This window comes from Cygnus atratus, chromosome 2 (genome assembly GCF_013377495.2).
Source record: "Cygnus atratus isolate AKBS03 ecotype Queensland, Australia chromosome 2, CAtr_DNAZoo_HiC_assembly, whole genome shotgun sequence".
NCBI classification, from domain to species: Eukaryota; Metazoa; Chordata; class Aves; order Anseriformes; family Anatidae; genus Cygnus; species Cygnus atratus.
The window spans coordinates 31279115-31300212 of NC_066363.1; the positions used below are offsets into that span (position 1 = coordinate 31279115).

At 37.1% G+C, this 21098-nt stretch overlaps 1 protein-coding gene across 1 annotated transcript; it reads left to right on the forward strand.

The window, feature by feature from the left end:
• The first annotated feature begins 1250 nt into the window (after positions 1 to 1250).
• On the forward strand, positions 1251 to 20042 carry LRRC72 (leucine rich repeat containing 72). Its single transcript, XM_050708433.1, has 11 exons — positions 1251 to 1274; positions 2544 to 2674; positions 5959 to 6036; positions 7384 to 7418; positions 7720 to 7802; positions 8352 to 8433; positions 9891 to 10004; positions 14285 to 14374; positions 16507 to 16671; positions 17677 to 17704; positions 19738 to 20042. Exons 1-11 carry the CDS (start codon positions 1251 to 1253, stop codon positions 19901 to 19903), a joined length of 996 nt encoding a protein of 331 aa, XP_050564390.1. The 3' UTR covers positions 19904 to 20042.
• Positions 20043 to 21098: the final 1056 nt, after the last annotated feature.

The window sequence follows — 21098 nt, forward strand, 5'->3', positions numbered from 1 at the left end:
CCTTCATACATGTCAACATGATATGACAAGCAAATTCAGACCCAACTACTTGATAAGATGATTTTATTATGAATGCTTTTTCTTTAATAACCATCTCACCTTCCAAAATTCTAAAGTGGCACCTTCATCTTGTTTATTGAAAATGCTGTATTCCAACATAAAATAAAAAATACGGATCTGCGTACCAGTTTCTTCTTCTCAAGTACATTTCCTCTTTTTATGTTTTTAATACCCTAGAGATATTTTTAGAAGCTAAAATAAGTGATTAAAGACACTTCTGTTGTCAGTTTTATACTTTTAAGATGTCTAGGCTTTCTTATTTGAGGTTTCTACTTGTTTAAAGCTAACTAGCTGAAATGGAAGCCACCCACACAATTTTTCTATGAAAATGAGATATTTGCAACATAATACTTGTACTGCAGTTCCATTCCTCCATCATACACACTACATTTAGTTTCAGTGGTCTGAACAAGCAAAGGCATGCACATAATTAATTCCATGAGGGACAGCTTATTCATATACTCGCACACACAACTCTTGCTCTTTGTATATCAGTTGCACATAATTTACAATGGCTATTTCTGCTAACTTGAGTACTCTGTAAATTAAATTCTAAATTAAGCTCCAAGTTTTCAGACTTATTTTTCTTGTAGATCCATCAAACATTTTCTATTGTCCTCCATGCACATAAGTGCACGCACACACCCTGGAAAGGACTTTTTCTATTCTTCAGCCTGTGCTATGTAGTAAAATGGTTTTAAAAATAACATGGCAACAGTTGCTTGCACATGTGGATGTCATAAACATTTTGTGTTACGTTACAATCCAGCTCAATCAAATGCATTTTAGCAGCAGCGGGCATGGGAGTGGATATGGAATGCATTTTCTTAGACACGAAGGTGATTTGAAAGTTGCGAACGGGCAACACATACGGTGCGTATTAGTTTTAAGCTCACAAATGTCCTCCTGGTGACATACATATATGTATGTAGGGTCTGCACTTAAAATAAACAGGAATGTAGTTAGGAAAAGAGCCCATTTTTTCCAGGATTATAAGAGAATACTGCCCAGGAAATCTCCTGGAGGAGATCTCACGGAAGCAGAGCAGCACTCCCCGATCTCCCTCAGCCTTCGCGGCCCCAAGGCCTCCAGCAGGGCCCCCCAGGCCTCACAGCCCCACAGCCGCCCCCTCCCCGCGGCCGCCCGGCCCCGCCGCGCCCCGGTCGCCTAGGAACGAGCGCCGCTCTAAAATGGCGGCGAGCGCCGCCGGGCAGGTGAGCCCCTTCCCGCCCTAGAGCGGCGCCCGCAGCCGCCCTCAGCGGGGCCGCCTGACGGGGAGGTCGGGGCGGGGAGGAGGTGGGGAAATGGCAAGTGCCGGGCCCGGAGGAATGGCAGTCGCGGGGCGCTGCCCTTTTTCTCCGTGCACGGGGGTTGAAGGCAGCCCCTGGGGTTTCTGGTCTGAAGTAGGTTCGGGGTTCCCGGCTGCGTGCCTGTCAGTGCCTGGCAGCTGGCCCCTGCTGCAAATCCTCAGGGACAGGCGTTACTCTGTGGGGATGTCGTACAGCTGCTGTTCTCCCAACAGCTTTTCTTTTTCCGTCTGCGGATTTTGTGGGCCATTTGGCCAGGATTTTCCCCTACCTGGCATCTGGGAGCTGTATCAAGTTCCTGGACAAGTGGCCACTGTCCAGCCACCAGCTGTGCTGAGTAAATGGCTGGTGCGCCCTATGGGTCCCACTAGCTCTGTGCTTGCCCCACTGGGAAAGCACCACAGCTCCAGCCCATTTCGAAGTGTACCGAAAGTTACCTTATGTCGGCCCAATGACCCCAGAGCATGTTTCACAAACTCATTGCGTGCCTTATACAGGCTGCTCTAAGCATACCCATCAGTACTTCCAAGCTTGCAAAGTTTTGTATTTGCAGTTTCATGTTGTAAGCAAGAGTGATCTTAAAGGACATTGGGCATTTACTAAAGCCATGACTGTTTTACTGATGAGACGTTTTTTATCAGCTGCTAGAAGTTGAGATCCATAATACTCGTGTTACTAGGATTGCTTTTACAAATTATGGCACATAAGCACTATATTCTGAAAATGATATTTGTCTCTACATTTTTCAAAATTAAATATACATGCAGAGTTTTCTGGATGGATAGAATCATATAATGGCTCAGGTTGGAAGGGACCTTAAAGATCACCTAGTTCCAACCCCCCAGATAATTTTAAAAAGTCATGTGTGTAAAATAAATTTGCAAATTTATTGCAAGGTAAGCTGTTTTCATGCTGATCACCTGTACTGATTTGGCTGACACGAGTTGAGAAGCCCGTTCTCCAGCCAATCTCTGTTTTCATATATCTATGAGCTGTGGGTCTCTATAGAAAACTGGAGTAACATAACTGTTGATGTATTTTTTATCAATTTAAAATAGGAACTGCCAATTTGATATCTCTTTATCTGTCTTAGACTATGTTATAGTTTGCAAGGTGCTGTGATTCATACATTAATTTTGGCATGTGTATTAATTTAGACACTGAATATGTATATGTTATAATGTAATGAATTATGCAGTATCTTTTGCTGACAAATGTACTGTGTACTGTCAGGCAGTAGAAAAACAGCTGAAGATCTGTGGCTTTAAGCGGAATATCGATGTCTTAGTATTGTATCTGGCTGGACAGTAAGTAAAATGTTTCTTCGGCTTTTACTAAAAATGGAGCACATGGTAAATGGTAACCTTTCGTAACTCTTTCCATCTCTGAACATCATTTATATGTGAATTCTTAGTAAATCATATTTATACCTAGTCTATGCATGTTGTGCAAGAAGAAATGGTGGAGATATATATGGATGTAGACTGCAGAACTGCACTCCTGATGAAGCAGTTAAATGCCTCAGCCCTAGACACACAGTCCTCTAGCAACCCAGAATTGCTTGAAGGTCGGTGAGTTCATAGAGTTTTGCGTGAACTTCTACCACAGGGAACAGAGACGTGAAGCTTAATGGGCTGATCTCTACCTGTTCTAACTGGCTTGTAAGGCTGGGTGAAAGACTATCAAGAAAGCAAATGCAAAAACACGGGACCTGTCCAGTCTGAGAACTGCCAAATTTCTGACCTCCCTGAAGAAATCTGTTGTTGCAATAGCAAAACTCATTGGTAGCATCTTTGAAATTACCTGCATTGCTACCATTAAGAATTGAAGGGAGGGCAGGGCAACATGAAATGAGCACAAGAACACTTGTTTGGAGCTGACAGCACTGATCACAGAAGTGATCTCCTCAGTGAGCTTTATGAAGCAGCTTAAGAGATAGGGCAGGTGAGGAGAATAAACCATGCAAAGTGAAGGAAGGCAAAGCTTTCATGAACCTGTGGGTGATCTAGTTTGATAGAGTGATATGCTGTAGGATGAACATGCTGAGAGGCTACTGTAGAGAGATGGATACATGACAGGACATACTTCAAAGTTTTTGAAAAGCATACTTTGAATTTCTGGCCAGGGCACAATTCCAACTGTTACATACCTGTCTGCAGCCTCACAACTGTGTCTAGTGTTTGTACTGTTGACATCATATGTAAAGAACTAATGTAGTTCAATAATTCAGGGACAATGTTTTAAAAGTCTCTAGGTTTTATGAATGAAAAAAAAAATGTATTACAGGATTTCAGTGATTTTAGTGGAAATTAGGTGCTCTTGAAAGTCTCCATGTGTCCACTGGTATGTCTAAATTCTTTAGCGCATCTCCCGATTTACACCAAGAAAGAATTTGTTGCTCTGTGAAAAGAAAATATGAAGAATATAGTTACTGTTAAATTATTATAAGCTTTATTAACTTTATTTTAGAAAGAATAAAACACAGAAAATCCAAGTAAGGAACAAATTTAAATAGAAAGTTACAAGATGCATCTATATATTATTTAAACAATATGATAAAAATATTCTAATGCATATGTGTAAAATATTAAGACTGTATATATATACAATCTTAAGAAGCACATTTTCTGATGTTAAATACTTAAATATATGCCCTCACTGGCTTTGAAATACTTTTTTTGTGTGTGGAATAAAAAAATGAATAAAAAGAAATTACCAGATGGCAGATACAGAAGTGATCTGTCTTCCCATTAAACCATTTTGAGAAAGATGATGCAAGCTGGCTTCTTTGATGATTGGAGAGAACCTATTTCCTTTTATTCTATTACCAATTTATACAAACCTTGAACCTCAGCCAATCTCAGTATCAGATCATGCCTCCTTAACTGTTGATTTGACATATATTTCTGTTGGCTAAAGGAAGAAGAAAATGAAAAAATAATAATGAAAGTCAATCAAATTAGAGGGAACAAAATTATGTTTTTAAACCACTGCTGTTAAAGGGACATGAAAAAATTTACTTTTCAACACTGAAAGCTGTCATCCTAGGAAAACTGATTAACTTAGCAGTAGGTAGGAGTAGAGGGCTGGAGGCCAAAAAGTATGTTTGTAAGAGACATGCAAAGTCTGGAAGGCATACAGAAAGGGACAGGCTCCTTTGGAGGAATTAAACTCTACTTGGGACAAATTAAATGCCTTAATACCAGGAAAAAAAAAGAAAAGAAAAGAGAAAGAAACACAGATCAAGGCTTGGATATAGTAGACATGAGACTGTTAAAAGAGAGGGAGTAAAGCCAATGAAAATGTAAACCTGTAAACTAAGTGTAGAATGGCAATGACAAAGAATATGAGGAGATTTGGGCTTTGCTATCTGAAAAGTAGTTCAGGGGTGTACAGGTAAAGCTATACAGAAAAAAATAGAAAATAGTTCTGTAAGAGCTCTGTATGTCCTGTCAGCATTCAAGTGATTATCTTTAGTACTTGCAGTAATGTATTTACTTATGACAATAAAATGAACACATAAATACAGGAGCAGCATGGGGTAATCTGATTTTCAGAAATACAGGAGAATAAAATTACAGCACATGGACTTTGTGGGGTTCGCTCTTGACTTTTTTTTTTTCAAGAACAAGATCAGAAAAAGTGTCCACTCCTCCTTTGTATCTGGTGGGTTTGTTGGAAAAAAAACATGGGGAAAGACACTAGGCTTCATGGCTGGAACATGAGCAGATTGAGTTAGGCTGATAATGTGAGGTTAATTCTTACCAATGCTATTAATTCTTTCTGAAACACTGGCCCTGGTGCTGCAAGATATTCAAATCAACACAGAAAGTTTTATTATGTCAATTAAAATTGTAAATGTCATCTATAATTATTTGAGAGGAAATCAAGAATATTTATTTAAAACAACAAAACCCAGCAACAATTAGTGAAATTACTCAGCAGCTCACCCATATTCTCTGGTTAGTAGGTAATTTGTTACTTATAGTACACTAGCAAGCTCAGCTTCAACGTGCTGCATACAATTAAACAAAACCCCCTACAAGCGGAGAGTACCAGCTTCAGTGAATGTACAGTTTCATGTAAAACAAGACTGCTAATGAGTATGAGTAAATACGAAAGTTTGTATGAGGACAGGAGAGGAAAGGGGTGAAAAAAGATAAAAGGTTTCACAGTGTGCATTAATATGAAAAATAAGAAATGTACAGTGATGTGCTAAGTGTCTTTCTTGCATCTCTGGCACTGTGACTGGAGAATCTGTGTTGTACTGAAAACAGGTCTCTTTTTACGTTTGTTGCCCTCTAGGATGCAAAAATTCTCCTCCTGTGTTCTGAGCAGAATTTTAACAAGCTCCAAAGTAGATGGGACTCATGCTCCCTGGAAAATAAATGCTGTTATGGAAAAATAATTTATAACTGAGTTTGTTCCAATTTCTTTACCGCCTGCTGCTTTGTTATGCTTTCAGGTGTTTATAATGCATATATTGTCTCTCCCTTTTGTTCTGTGTGTCTATTTTTTATTTAAAAAATTAACTGTTTTTTAAGTCAGTAAGCACCATGAATATTAAGAAATTTCTTTTCTTTTCCACCAGAGGACTAAGAAGCATTCCAAGTCTATCACGCTTTCATAGGTTGAGGTATTTGTGGATTAACAACAATAAGGTAATAAGGTATACCTTTAAAAAGCAGAACAATGCATTAACACTCCCTGTTTATTGCATCACGATTTTTCTAACATAAAATATGACTGTAGTTTCTAGCAAATTTAACTGATTTGTATATGACAGTTTTGAAGAAGCAACTGTTTTACATTAGAGTACAAGCTGATTTTGTTTACTTTTTTTACAGATCTCATTTATAAATTCTGTGAAATTAGGGAGCTGAGCTTTTGTACTAACGTCTTAGCAATAAAAAGACAGATTAAGTACACTTAGAACTAAGTTATTGGAAATATTGCCTGATGCCATACTGATACGTGAGGCCTAGGAGAGCATTTTCCAGTGTAGCTCATAGCAAGTGTACTCTGACCACCAGAGTGGGCAGCTTTTGGAACAGATTGACTTTAAGGTATGCTTATAGAAACATACGGTTTTCCTAGTTCTTCAGAAAAGCTGTGGACTGCAGGAAATGCATAGGTCCTTCATTGTGCCCTTCCAGACATGCCTAGATGGTTTGATTGCAGGCTGGCAGCTGAGGTGAGACTCCTTGCTGCTGTCATGCACACAAGTGACATAAAACCCTTTCAAATTTGCTCCCGTCTGCACACAACAAGTAGCACTGCCATGCTAGGATGGATGCAATATCTTCTGTCATTATGCAGGCTGTAATGTCATCTAAACATATTTGAATTAAGAGGCTTTTCCAGGCAAGTGACTAGAGTTTGACAATGAGCCGCTGTAAATTCTGTCATATGGTCCTAAGACAGTTATACATACTATGAGCCATACTTTCTCGATCTGTACATATCTAGATCATAGCAGTTATTATATCCTGTATGAGTTCTAAGATAATGCTCTGTAAAAATCTCCAGACACTACATTTTTCAGCCAAGTCTAGAATTATCTGTTTTAGAAATCTCCAAATACATATCCAATCCAACCTTCCCCATTAGCCACTGGTAATTACACAACCAACCAAACAAAACCAAACAAACAAAAACAACAACAACAACAACAAAAACAGGCTGGAACCTGCTTTTAAATTTCTTATTTTACAGTAGTTTACATGATTTTTACAAAGGGTGCAAGTTCTTAAAACACCAGAAGTGCTTGCTCAGGTAAATAAGCAGCTCTGTGAGCAGCAGGAAAAAAAAAAGAAAAAAAAAAAAGCATTCCATGTAATTTAGGAGTGTATGTATATCTGCTGCCCCAGGCTAACATCAATTATGTAGCATGTTATGTAGACTTGGTTGAAAGACCTGTGGTTATCCAACTGTTTTCAAAAAAAGCAAAAATACGGATATGTGAAAAGGTTGAACTAAACCCACAGGTACAAGGCTTTCCCTTTTACTTCTAAAGGGCACTAAAGAATAAGGAGAAATGGCCTGATGACTAAACAGAGCTGAACTGGTTGAACAGTAAAAGATAAATAAATCTGATTTTTGCATAGATCCTACTTTCCTATTTATGCAGTAACAAAAATCATTCATCTAATATTCTACGTAACTTGTGGAAAAAAAATCATATTCTGTATAAACTGTGCGGAGAAGCCACTAAGTGGCTGTTCTTAGAAGACTTCAGCTAATAGGGGAAACGTATTTTTCTGAAGTTGGAAGAGCTAAACACTTTTTTCTTTCCTTTAAGAACACATTACAATAATTTTATCACAAAAAGTAAACTTAAGATGATCTTAAAACAAACTTCTCAAAGATAGAGAAATGCCGCTATATACGATAGGTATGTGTAGGCCCTACACGATACAAGGTACAATAATCATTGTGAAGAATGTGATTTTAGTTTCAGAGTACTACTGTCTTCACCCAACCAGGTTTTTCTGAACTTTAAAGTATCTTAAGTATCTTTTAACTTCAAAGTATTTTTTCTTAGAGGATTCCAAGAGAGCTTTAGGAATGGGAAAACATCTGTCTTACTGCCCTCCTTCCAACTTCAGATAATGTTGATACACACAGCAAAGCACATTTGTTGTAAAGTCAGTGGCACAATTCAAGGACTGAAATAATTCCTGTACTAACGAATTACTTTGCATTACAGAAATCAAAATAGTGTCAGGAATAGAATTCTATTTCTTGTTCTTGTCTTTCAAAACAAAGCCCAAAAAACTAGAGTACCATTAGTAGTGCTCCAAGTTCTCAGCTGTTACAATGGTCAGCTTGCTACTCCATTGCATATACTTTCCCTTGCAGTCAAGTCAAGACTGATTATTAAAAATTTCTTATAGTAAACCGGTTTTAAAATAGGCCATGTTTATACTTCTCCAAAGTTAATATCAGAATGATGTATAGCAGTTTTCCTAACTCTAATTTCAGATCCAAGATTTAACTTTCTTGAAGAAAAACTACTGCTTGACTGAACTATATCTCAACAACAATGAGATCACAGATATATCAGGTACAAATCTTCCCTTGTAAGATTATTGGACAGAAACCTATACTTTTGGTTCTATGTATTGGCATTCAAATTTGTAACAGTGGACTACAGCCAGTAACTTAATGGTTGAAAGCTCCCATGTATGAGTAAACGTTAATTATTTTCTTCCAATGTACTTGAGTGGCAGTAAACTGATAGCCAATATCAAGTTTATGCCGGTCTAAGGGAATAAAATATCATTCACTTTAATGTCAGGCAACTGTAAAATATTTTTTATCTAGCATGACCATATTTTATATTCAAGATGGATATGCAAAGTTCTTTTTACATCTGGTGATTTGTAGTCCTCTTGCTGACCAGGCACTGCATAAGCTGATAGAACCTTCTGGGAGCCATTATGTTTACGTGATGGAAAACTGATTGCAGTGCTAATGGACTTAGCATGAAAATTAAAGAGCAATAAATTAATAAGTTGTCCCACTTCTAATGTAATTGTTAAGGTTTTGCAGTTTCTTTGTGATGCAGTTATATTTATGATCAGAAGCGTTTTGCAAAGTTACTACAAAATCATTTTATTGCAGTAGTCAATCTTTATCTTATACATCTATTTAAATTTTGCTTGCTCTTGTAGATTAAAGTATCTATTTCAGACCAGTGAATTTCTGAATGAAAAGCCCAAAACACATTAATAAATCTGTGTATTTTAGATGTTTTAAATGCTAATATTTTACTCTTCTCAGTCCCTATAAACTGTTCAGATGATAAATGATGTTGATTAGTTCTTGTGAGATTTTGAGAAAAGTGAATGTTTGAAAGAAACTTTCAGACACAAGAGACATTAAAGTAGATACCAACATATATGTTATCAGAAGGGCAGGTGTCGGCAAAGAAATGTGGATGAGAAAAACTGTGTAGAAATTGGAAAATGAGATATCTAAAGCTGTGGTGTGACAATGTGAATACATAGTCTGGGTCAGCCACGACAGTGTTTGGAATAACTTATTTAACACATTTATAATAACTTGAAATTGAACTATTTTCTAAGGCATATACTATGCATTGCTTGTAAGGCAAAGGTAGTATTAACTAAGGATAAAAGGAAGTGAAGATGAATTAATCAAAGATCACTGGGACACAGGAGGAAGGAAGGGATACAGGAAGGGAGGAAGAAGGTAGTTGATGTTGATTTGTTGAGGCAAGAGTGATGGAGACAAATGAAAAGAACTGGAGTCAAAAAAACAGTGAGGCATATGTTTAAATGATGTGACTAGAAAGACAAAAGAGATATTGAGAACTCTGATAGTGTTTGTTTTTTTTTTTTACTATTCTCATGCAAGGTGTTATAAATATACAGACCTAGGTGGACAACTAGAATGTCAAATTTAGTGTGCAACATAAAATAATGATTTAATAAATACAATGAGATATGTTGAAAATAATCATTTATTTATTTTTCATTTCATTTCATTTCATTTCAGGTGCTCTGAAACACTTGTGTGCACTACAGATTCTGTTGCTTCACAACAACCAGTTAAAACAACTTGGCAAAACAGTGAAGGAATTAAAAGGAATAATAAGCTTGCAGACCCTAAGTAATACCTTATTTCTATTTTGCAGGACACGAGCAGTGTTTTTTTAGTGTATCTTCCCAGGATGTTTCTTGTCTGTTTCCGCATCATTTGCCAATAGCTTTTGAAGCTAATTATCAATTTCAACCAAATGTGACTGAAGAAAGTGATCTGTAAGGCATGACAATTCCACAGAGAGTACTGCTACTAAGGAAAAAACTGGTCAGTGAGTTCAAAAGTTAACTGCTTTTGGCTGCTGGCTAGCCAGGCTCCGGGATGAGTAGTGTGGAGGCAGTCAAAGCAGTTTGCTACTACCTGTTTGTAAGGGAACATGGGAGTACACTACTCATAGAGGTGAAGGGAGATGAGAAACTGATGTTACTGCTGTTGAGAGTGTGAGGAAGGTTATAGAACCCAAATTCCTGTCTCGTTAATTACATTGCTTGAATAACTTTTTTTTTGCCTATTTTTCACAGAATCTATGGATTTCTAGAGTCTAAGATTAAGATATTAGTCTTTAGATATTAAGTATAATAGTATCTAAGTGGTATAATTTTTGGTATACTGATTGGAAATGAAAGTTGCATAGGATCTGAAATTTGAAATTAAATTATACAAGACAGTGCTGTCACTCCTGAGTTACAGTGTAAGGAGTAGCCTTCAGGGAAGTAGGATTATATGCTATTAACCTGTTGAAAATGTGAATGTAAACAGGGTTTTTTTTGCATGGTTCCTAAACGAGTGTTGTCATTGGACATGCCAAACTCTCAGTACTTTGAGGAAACAGGAAATTAGTTTCATGTCTTAACTATCACAGTTAATGGAGGTGAGCATCATCAAACTATACCTCTTTATGCATTCAAAAATGGAATTTCTGACTGCAGGAAAGGAAAAAATGGCTTGAAAAGTATACTTTTAATTGGACTTGCTGTTGGGCTAAAATTCACAAACAAATCAAGTGTTTAGGAAGACAACATGCCAGCAAAATCATTATATTTTTTTTTGTTATGGGCAAGACTGAAAAGTAGTCCATGTAAGAATGCAGTTGTTTGAAGTGATTAGGCAAAGTCTGGACAGACATCCTATGTATGAATGGTGCTGTCAGTTGAATTTAATGTTATAGTCCTGCCAATTAATATGGTGCTTCAAAAAGCACAGCAAGTTTGTTGTGCTTTTTGCAGTTGTCTATGGGAAATAAAGAGAAATAGTTGAAGTGCTGCTGAGTTATTGTGAGTGGCAGTCACAAAGACACCATGAAAAGCGGATGGATATTGGACTGGTCACTGCTACAGAAAAGCAATTATTTAAAAGTACTATCAAACAGATTACATAGAGTAAGCTGGTCTGCCCTGATTAAAAATTCTTCAGTTCAAAGATATGAGAATAAATGCAAATCATTGGAAGAAACTTAATAATCTGCTTTACAGTCATTCCTTGGTAAGCTTTCAAAAATTTGTCAGTGCCTTTGCTTCAAAGAAATTAGATAGTACTGAGTTCTCGGATTAACAGTACTCTATTAGTTTAATAAAATACATTATATTTGAAGTAAATGACAGCAATAAATGAACAAAATACATTTTAAAAGTGATATCCTACATCTCCTATTACTGTAGCATTTATCTGCCTGCCTGCAGTGTTCAGAAATGTGAAATGGGTGCCGCATTTGGGCTGTGTATCTTTCAAAAGGCTTGTGCCCATAATTTATCTTTATACAATAAAAACTGTTTTGGAAATTGGAAGGTTCTCACTGTTGTGAGGTAGATCTTTTAGATTTATTGATTTACTTATTTATTAGCTGGACAAATTGATTAAAAAAATAAATAAAACAACTTGCAAACCTTCAATAGAACTTCTGGAAAAATAATACTTTATTATTGTGTAGCACTGTTGGACATTAGAATTATTAAAATGGGGCAGTCTAATACGCTATTATTGCTCACTTCAGAAGCAACATTTAGCTACCAAAGTTTTGCATTTCTCTTTCTTAAGGCTCTCACGATTTTTAGCCACTGCACTGCAATGGAATTGAAGCGTAACAGCATTCTTCATCACACAGTTAGGGAAGACAGTCAGCTTCTAAAGATTTACTGGATGGGTTTTTCAAAACTGCAGCCTTTTGGGAGATACAGAGGGATTCTTTATGGGCTCACCTTGTGCTCTCATCTCTCCTTTGGAGTCCAAGATTTTTGTTATGTACTCTGTAAATTGCCTCAGCTGATTTATTATCCACAACTGATAACATCTTGCTGCCAGTCCTCAGAAAATTTGTTTTGTTCTTCACTGTGTTTCTACCACAATAGTTCCTTTCTGTCCCATGTGGGATAGGCACACTGTTTTCCTACAGTCCCAATTGAGAAAACAGACAAAACTGTGGAGGAAGAAAGTATTATCCCTAATTTGTAGAATGAAAATTACATGACTTTGACTAGCAAGTAGATAGCAGAGCCCAAAATTGATCCCAGATGTTTTGTAAAATAAGACCATCTTGATCCATACAATGGCTGGATTTATTTTAAGAACAAGCAGCAGAAAAATTTGTATACTCTAAAAAAACCCCCACCAGTCAGTACTGGGGAGGAGGGATGTGCTCCAAGTAGCATCCAGATTCAGAAGGACTTAGTATCAACCCCTCTTTTTGTCTTGGAAAAATCTCTCTTGAATTGCCATTGCATTCCAGTACTGCTTGAAAAAAAACAAACAAACTTACCAGCTTTTAGAGAAATTTCTGAACCATTTTTCTGTCTGTAATACTATCACATATTGTCTTGACTCAAAAACAGGCTTATCAGACATATACATAATATTATTTCAGATTAACACCACCTGGAAAAAATGGCTGTACACTACTGTGTTCAATAAAAATGGAACTTTCTATTGCTGCCACCTTGTGGCTCTCTTACTACTTCTGAATACAGTGATTTTGTTGAAAAGTCATTAAAGAACTAAAAATTTTCAGTTCTTCTCTCTACACATGAACAGACATAAAAGATGTCATTTGCCCTTTCCAGACTTACTGAGCCCTCAAAACAGTCGGGCAGTATCATCAAACAGTGAGCCTTCTTTGGCAATCGAACCAGCCTGAAGAATAAAAAATGACAACTGGTTCACAAATCTTTGTAGAATATTTCCAGGTTTCTTTATTCTTTTAGTATCCCTGAAATATCAGAGCCCTTATTTGTAATGTAATTTGTAATGCCACCTTTCTGTACATGCAGAAATTAAATAAACAAGAGGATTTTTTGCCCTAGAGTGAATATTAGCCACAGCCTCTCCTCAAACAGAGTAGTGTAGAAGTTGTCAAAGTTATTAACTTTAAAAGATTTTTTTTGCCTGCTCTGATCTTAAGGTAGCAACCTTCGGATTATTTTTACTTTACTGTCAAAGATGAACAGTATTTGTGTAAGGAGAAGACAGCATTATTATGTTTTTAATTTTGAAAAAAAAAACAAAAACTTTTTTTTCTCTTTTCTGATTTGGGAATGAGCCAATTTCTGTTTTAATCAACCTCAGATATCATTTGCATGAACCAAACCAAATCTGGCATGTAAGCTAGGCAAATTTTCCACATCTGTAAAAAGCAGCAGCACGGGACTGATACCTGCCTCTGTGTTGGAATCTTAGTCAGGTTGCCAATGGGCTTTTGAAGCTTACTGCCTTACCTCTTAATGAAAGTTAGTGGCATCCAGGTTCCAGGAGCTTAGGCCCTTTTAAACATTTTAGTCTTTAGGTTTCTGAGTTTTCAAAAACTCATCTTCCATTGGAACATCAGAAAACGGAGTATTTACATTTTATATTGCATCTGTGGGATAAAAACTTTATATCAGCTCTGATAAAGCCTTTGGAGTCCTAAAGCTCATCTTTTTGCAATTAACTCTCTCCCCCCTACAAATTTGGTCTTATCTTTAAGCCATCACACCTAAAAGACTACTACAATTTTAAATAGGCATCACCTAACAATACACAATAAAATCAAAGGCAAGCACTTAGTGGTTTTGTCTGTATGTCGTAAAAACACAAAAAAAGCTTCAAAGGCTCATAGTGCGTGATGGCACCTTTACTCAGTTCTTGCCTGTGGTATTTTGCATCCTGTGCAATAAGCCAGTTCTTGCAGTCTGTGCTCAGCTGGGTAGTTTTGTCTGTGTAAAGAAACTGCTTTATTTACCTAGCATAAAAATAATTTGAATTTTGTGCAAATTCTTTGGCTACTATTGTTCTTTAATTTTCCTGTCTTGCTAAGTTTGTTGTTTTTCTTTTGTTCTTTTGTTGGTGGTATTGGTGTTGTTTATTTTGTATATATTTTGCAGACTTATTCTATAACCCTCTGGCACATGATCCAGACTACCGGCTTTACGTGATACACTTCCTTCCTTCGGTACAGCTCCTTGACAGGAAATGTAAGAATTGCTTTTCTCTTTTCACAGAGATGGTTGCTTTTGATTTTAATCCATTTGGAAAAATAGGTGAATTAATCTCATCAAGTTTTTTACATGCACTTGTTGATACAGCAAAAGCTCTAATGAACTGGTACCTATTTTGTGCAAGGTTTGTCATGCAAATAGACGTTTGGCATAAATAGTTGTATGGCATAAACAGTTTACTTCGTCAAACATTTTTAATTCCTGTCTTTTTTCTATTTGAACTGTGTATGTTCATCCTGTAGTTGGTTTGTACATTTTGGGGTAAGAGATAAAACCCAGTGTTAAGAATCACCTACCTACATTTTGTATGTGTATGTACGTGTACAGGAGTATACCTACATACACCTACCTACCAGGAGTTGGACTCAGTGATCCTTGTGGGTCCCCTCCCCCTCCGGATATTTTATAATTCTATATGAATTCTATGTGCATTCAGACTAATATATTTACAAATGATACTGTGTACTTAGATGGGGATAATGTTCTTAGGTGTCTAAGTGTTTCTGTACAGTTTAAATGCATCTGTGCACATTTCCTGATAAGATCCATGCTGATCAAGCTGTCAGATATAAATCTTCATGAATCAGGAGATCTTTCACAGCTGTAAATGCTACTGAAAAAATAATGATCTTGAGAATAGCCAGATGATAAATCAATAAACATGACAGTGGAGCCAGGAACTTAGCTTTGTGATTTTGTCTTTGGTGTTGGGAGAGCCGTGTGATTCACTGGGAAGCACTGTGAGAGGTGTTGCTTTGTACCCTGCTTCTTCCTCATAAAAAACAATGAGGAGAAACAACAACATCATCTTGAAAACCTGCTCCCAGTCTCTAGGAGAAACAGGATGCAGGACTTGAGATGGCAACCACAAGATGTCTGCATGGGCTGGCAGGTTGCATAGCTCCGTCATAAAGGAAAGCTGGCTGATGGGACACTGTTAGGGGTTAGTGGGCTGCTGGATTTGACCATGCAGCCATTTGCCTACATTCATTTTGTATACTGGCAAGTGTTACCTCCAGACTCTTCAATATTTGGTCTGGTGTTACACCTGTGCTTAGCACTTCCATCAGACTATTTTACTAATGATCATTTTTGGCTAGGGAGGGGTGACTAAAGCGAAACCTGCTGGAAAATACATGTGGCATTTACAGTTCTAGAAACATTTCCATAAAACTTTGTGGACTTCTCTCTTCAATACACCCATACTGCAGTTAGTCTTGGATCAGGACTTGAGGCATTGATTTGTATCAAGCTGTACCCTGGACTTTCTATTTAGTGAACTATTTCTTTAACGTTACAGAGACTGTACTGTTAAATGAAATGTTCCCTTTTTTGTGTTAAATGGAAAATGTTCTGGCTGTGGAACATTCCCACAGCGCTGTCCTGGCTGTCTGCTTTACTCAGGACATGTACTCACACTTCTGTTACCTCCAAGCATGGCTACTGCAGTTCCTTTCTAATTAGTCCCCCAGACACCATGACTTAAAAACTCCCCTGAATTCAAAATGCTTCTGCCAGAGTTATGTTCTAAACCTTCAGCTCACTTCTATTTCCTATCTGAAGTGCTGGATTAGTATGCGGTTCAAATCATGAAAGTTAAAATCCCCTATTTGACTTAGAGTCTCAAACTCTTTCTTTAAAATGTAAAGTTACTTCTTAAGTAAAGTGCAAAACAGGAAAACGTGAAGCTTTTCTTATGATTGCAGTCCTACAGTTATCTCTGTAATTGAGCAATGAGAATCGAACTGATCTTGAAGCAGGATTTGTTTTCACTATTCATACAGAAACTTCCAAGTCCTTACTGACTTCTGCAGTAGGTCTCATTTAAATGGTAATGAGAGACTTGCCTTCTAGTTTCTCTGTTTAAAACTCCTGATCCTACTGCATCCAAAAAAAATACGTGATTTTATTTGACAGGGCTTCACTGCAAAGCCATAGGAAGTATCACTCCGTGGTGCCATTCTGAATCATGGTGAAATTATGCAGTTACAGCACAATTGTTGTAAAACTCTGTACAAAATAACGGGAATCGCCTTCTGCATGCAGATAGTTGATACCAGACTTTTAAGTTGATAGAAATAATATTTTTTTAATACCACTTTTAACAGCAGTTACACAAAGAGAAAGGGAGTCAGCATTTCATCTGTATAGCCATGAGCGGTCTTGTGTTATGGAGTCAATAGCTTTTGGAAAGAGAGTAAACACACCACTAGGGACTGCCATGGGATGCAGCAGAGGCGCTCAACCAGCCAGAAGATGGATGATGGCCCCAGGTATTTATAATAATACAAACGAGAGCATATACCTTTGAGTGATTTGAATTAGAAGAAAACAAGTTATTTTCATTCTTTACAACTTTAAAGTTCTTTACATTCATCTGATAAAAAGTTGTTGTCTTTAGTAGTAAAATATAAATGCATCAGGATCTCAGCCAAACTGCTTCAAGTCAGGAGCACTGGTGGCAACAGCCAACTAATGATTCCTTTGCCTGTTTCTATCATGACAAATACGTTTTTGCCACTCCCTGTAGTTACAGAATTGTTTTTAAGATAGCTGAACAAACAGCATTGTTTTTTCAATATGTATCTTTCTGTTTTGTTGTTGTTTTTGTTTTTGTTTGTTTTTGTTTTTTACTTTTGTTTAGTTAAAACATTTCAGTATACTACTGTGCTGTCTTGGTGATCAGCATCATAGAGTTTTGATGCCCTCTAGTGCTTTTATAAAATAATCTCTTGAAGAACATGCTTTCTCCTAGTGATGTAAATTTTGCATATCTTGCCTAGTTTTGTAAGCAGAATCCTTTTTATGCTTTCCAAGCTAAGACTATTTTAATGATGTCTGGTAATAGCATATAAAGTAATTTTTAAAGAGTCCTGAAAACATTCACAGCTGTAAGACTGTGTAAGGTCCTGGCACAAGAAAGCAGGTGAGTACCATCCATAACCTTGTGACTTCTGTCATGGGACCATTCAGAACAAACCTTGGATTGCCACACAATACTGTCTGCCTTCTGTGAAAGAAGAAATAAATGCATGGAAATGTTTATCTAGGGAAAATAAAATATGACAACTACATAAGCTTAAAAAGAACTAGGTATTTGTTTCCACAGTAATTGAATAAAAAATGGTATTACACATTTCAAGTCTTTTGCTGGTTTTTAGTTCATTTGAACTTTAGCTCATTTGAACTAAAAAGGATTTTAGGATCAGGATGGTAATCCTCAGGTAATCAAAATGCTGTATAGACATTAATGTCTTAATTTGAACTTTTTCTTACAGATCGTGAATTTGGAAATCACACGAATAAGTACGTATTTTTTTCTGTACTTTTTTGTTTCTTTTTCTTTTGTATTTCAGAAACATTTAATTAATTTCATCTTCCTGTACATAAAATAAACCCTAACAAGAGGAAAAAAACAGTAAAAATAATCTTTTGAAAAATTTTCTGATCTTTTGTGTTTAACGTAGTTGTAACTCTGCATTATTCTGATAAGGAAACCTACTCACTGCTGTTTTAAATTTAATATTGAAAGGTATTCCAGGTATATAAAAATGCTATTTATTTTATAAGATCACATACTGATTGCTAGAAAGAGCGTGCTTGAAGCATTACTGCATCAGAACAGCTGTTCTGTATTGTGACATTAACAGCTTTCTCCTGGCTGGCTGTTCAGTAATACACACTGTCTGGAAAATATTACTTACCTGTAGAAGGATTTTTTTTCTTTTCAGTCTATAGTTGATATTATATTTCAACATAATGGAAATAAATGTAAAATTCACTTCTGTTATCTCTGTGCCTAGACTGAGGCAGTATAATGGCCGCATTTTAATGCGATGACATTTTAAATGCTATCTTTATACAGCATATTTACAATCTTAAGATATCAGGTTTGTTTATACTTTCTGGTTTCACACATCAAAATATTTGTAAGAAGTATTAAAGGAAATAAAAAAGCCTACACATAGAATTTATAGATTTATGCATTCAGAGAATCGTTTAGGTTGGAAAAGACCTCTAAGATTGTCTAGTCCAACCTTTAACCTAGAACTGCCAAGTCCACCACATCTACACGTTTTTTGAAGACCTCCAGGGATGGTGACTCAACTACTTCCGTGGGCAGCCTTCCCTTTCAGTGAAGAAATTTCTCTTAATAGCCAACCTAAACGTCCCCTGGTGCATCTTAAGGCCATTTCCCCTCGTCTTAACAGTTGGTGCATGGGAGAAGAGCCCAATCCTCACCTCGCTATAGCCTCCTTTAAGGTAATTGTAGAGCGTGATAAAGTTTCCCCTGAGCCTCCTTTTCTCCAGGCTAAACAACCCCAGTTCCCTCAGCCGCTCTTCATAAGCCTTATAGCTTCTAGACCCTTCAACAGCTTTGTTGCCCTTCTTTGGACATGATTTCCCTTCTTTAGACAGTATGATGAGTTCATTTAACAATTTGATTTTATATACCCATTTACTTTGAGTACAGCTCTTTACAATCAGCCTAATTTATGTTCAGAAATTGTTTCCTGCTTTCAGTGGAGTTAGTTGTCCTCATGGATACAGCGTACAGTTTCCTCTCCATCTTACTTACGTAGATGCTTAGGCTTTACGAGGTACCCGAGCATTTGACAAAGTGCTATACTCAGTGGGAATAGTCACTTGATTTCTGTTAGGTATGTGTTACTACAGCTACACATTTGTGAAATAAGTTCTTACAAATTCAGTTTTTAATACTGTATCCAAGTCTAAAGTTTTTGGTCTAACACAAAGTCCTTGTCAATTCTGAACTGATGTTGCAAGTCTGCTACTTCTCTCTCCCAAACTGCAGCTGTGGCAGGATACCTGAACAACACAGGTTCACGGTGTTCTGCACTCAGTGTTCTGGATTCATTTGCATGGTGACTATTTAAAAGACCCATGCTGAAATAAATGTTGCATTTACATTAATGGATATCATATCATTATGAAATCATAAAGTACACAAAGTTAGTTTTATGACTTCCACTTTAAAGAATCCAAACATGCAAATGTACAACAATTATACTTTTCATGAAAAAGAAGCAGTGAAAACAAAATAGCAAGTTCAAGTCTGCTTTAACTGCATTTTAAATAATTTATCGCAGGATTTTTTCCCTTAGAGTCCTGTGATTCTGAACTTTTCTAGTTTTGTTTTGCTTTTTTAAATTTGGTAACAGAAGGAAACGTTCCAAAATTAAAAATTTTCAAGTCCTCGCTGCTATTATCATCATGATTTCTAACTTCATTTTCTACACAAAGTGTGCTTAGTAAGTTAGCTCCAAATGAGTTTGGAAACATTCAGATAATTTACATTGACTTTGTTCTTTTTGCAGCGTTCCATTTGAGAACCCTGAAGATGCTGTTTTACTACGGGCAATGACAAGATCTGTAATGGAATTTTCCTCTCTTGACTGGAACAAAGTACCCACCTGTCGAGAAAGACGTCTTGAAAACAAAGCAGAATATTCCCCTGAGAAGCTGACAATCCAATTTAGATGACTGCTTTCTTCCTTAAGAAAAATATTACTCCTCTGTCTAGAGTGGATATAAACTTCTTACGTAAGTGAATATCTCTGTAACACAAGTACACTAAACCCCACATCCAATCAAATGAACTTCCAGCAACAAAAAGTATTCGTGTAACATTCCTTTTATCATCAAATATATTATGTGGAGACTCAAGAAATTAAGAAATCAAATGATAAATAGTAGCAATGTTACAAGAAAAGATGTTTGAAATGCAATTCTTACCACACTTCAGTTATCACAAATTATTAAAGCCAAAATGGAGGTTAATTTTTTAAGAAATTAAGGATGAATTATTTTATTCTTTGCAGTTTCTACTGTATAATTAGACTTACTATGTTCACTACTAGTAATTTGGGTTCCTCTGTCAAAATAAAGATATCAGATAAACCTCATTAAGCTTTTCTAATTTCTTAGAGGAGTTAAAATTCTAATTTGCTGATTTGTGTGCTGCATGAATTCACTGAAAGTTCTTAGCTGTATGAGGATGCTGTGTTGGGTCTCACTGCTGTGGAGCCAGGAGCTCTTAAGTGCTGAAATCTGGCTCTTCTCTCTGTCTGCTCATATTCCCCCAGGATGCGGGCCTCTGTTTACCGGTCCTTGTGGAGACGGGGCATATCATATGAAGCACTGGTCCCAGCCTGCTGACAGTGCTGTAGCAATACACCTGATGCTTTTGGCTTCTCAAGGCAGTTACCACAAAGGGAGCTAGCAGGCGATGTGTATGTAGATGTAAAGTAATACATTTCCTCACATCTTTCCCTCTCCGTTCTGCCAAAGGCTTAGTTTCAGTCAATGCTATCTGACATATCAAAGCCCTTCTTCAGCCCGGGGCTTGTCTTCTGAGTTGCTTCTTTTTGTCCTCAGCTAGCACTGAGTCACAGAGCAGTCTAGGTTGGCAGGGATCTGTGGGTCCAACCCCTGTTGAAAGCAGGGCCTGACATTAGGTTATCCAGCACCCTGTCAAGGCAAGTCGAATATTTCCAGGGAGGGAGAGACCACCACTTCTTGGCAACCTCCGGCAGTGTTTAATTGCACTCCCAAGCAACTTTCTCATATCCAGATGGAATTCTGCCTGCAACAACGTGGGCCTGTTGGCTCTTGTCCTGTCGTCGTGCATCCCCATCAAAACAGTTCATCATCTCTGTAACTACCTCTAGGTGTTGTA

Excerpts from the sequence above, each read along its gene's own strand:
- LRRC72 (XM_050708433.1), top strand. The coding sequence starts at position 1,251 with ATGGCGGCGAGCGCCGCCGGGCAG. Across the intron at positions 14,375-16,506 it reads ACAGCTCCTTGACAGGAAAT|CAGTTACACAAAGAGAAAGG; the intron begins GTAAGAATTGCT and ends CACTTTTAACAG. Across the intron at positions 17,705-19,737 it reads TTTGGAAATCACACGAATAA|CGTTCCATTTGAGAACCCTG; the intron begins GTACGTATTTTT and ends TTCTTTTTGCAG.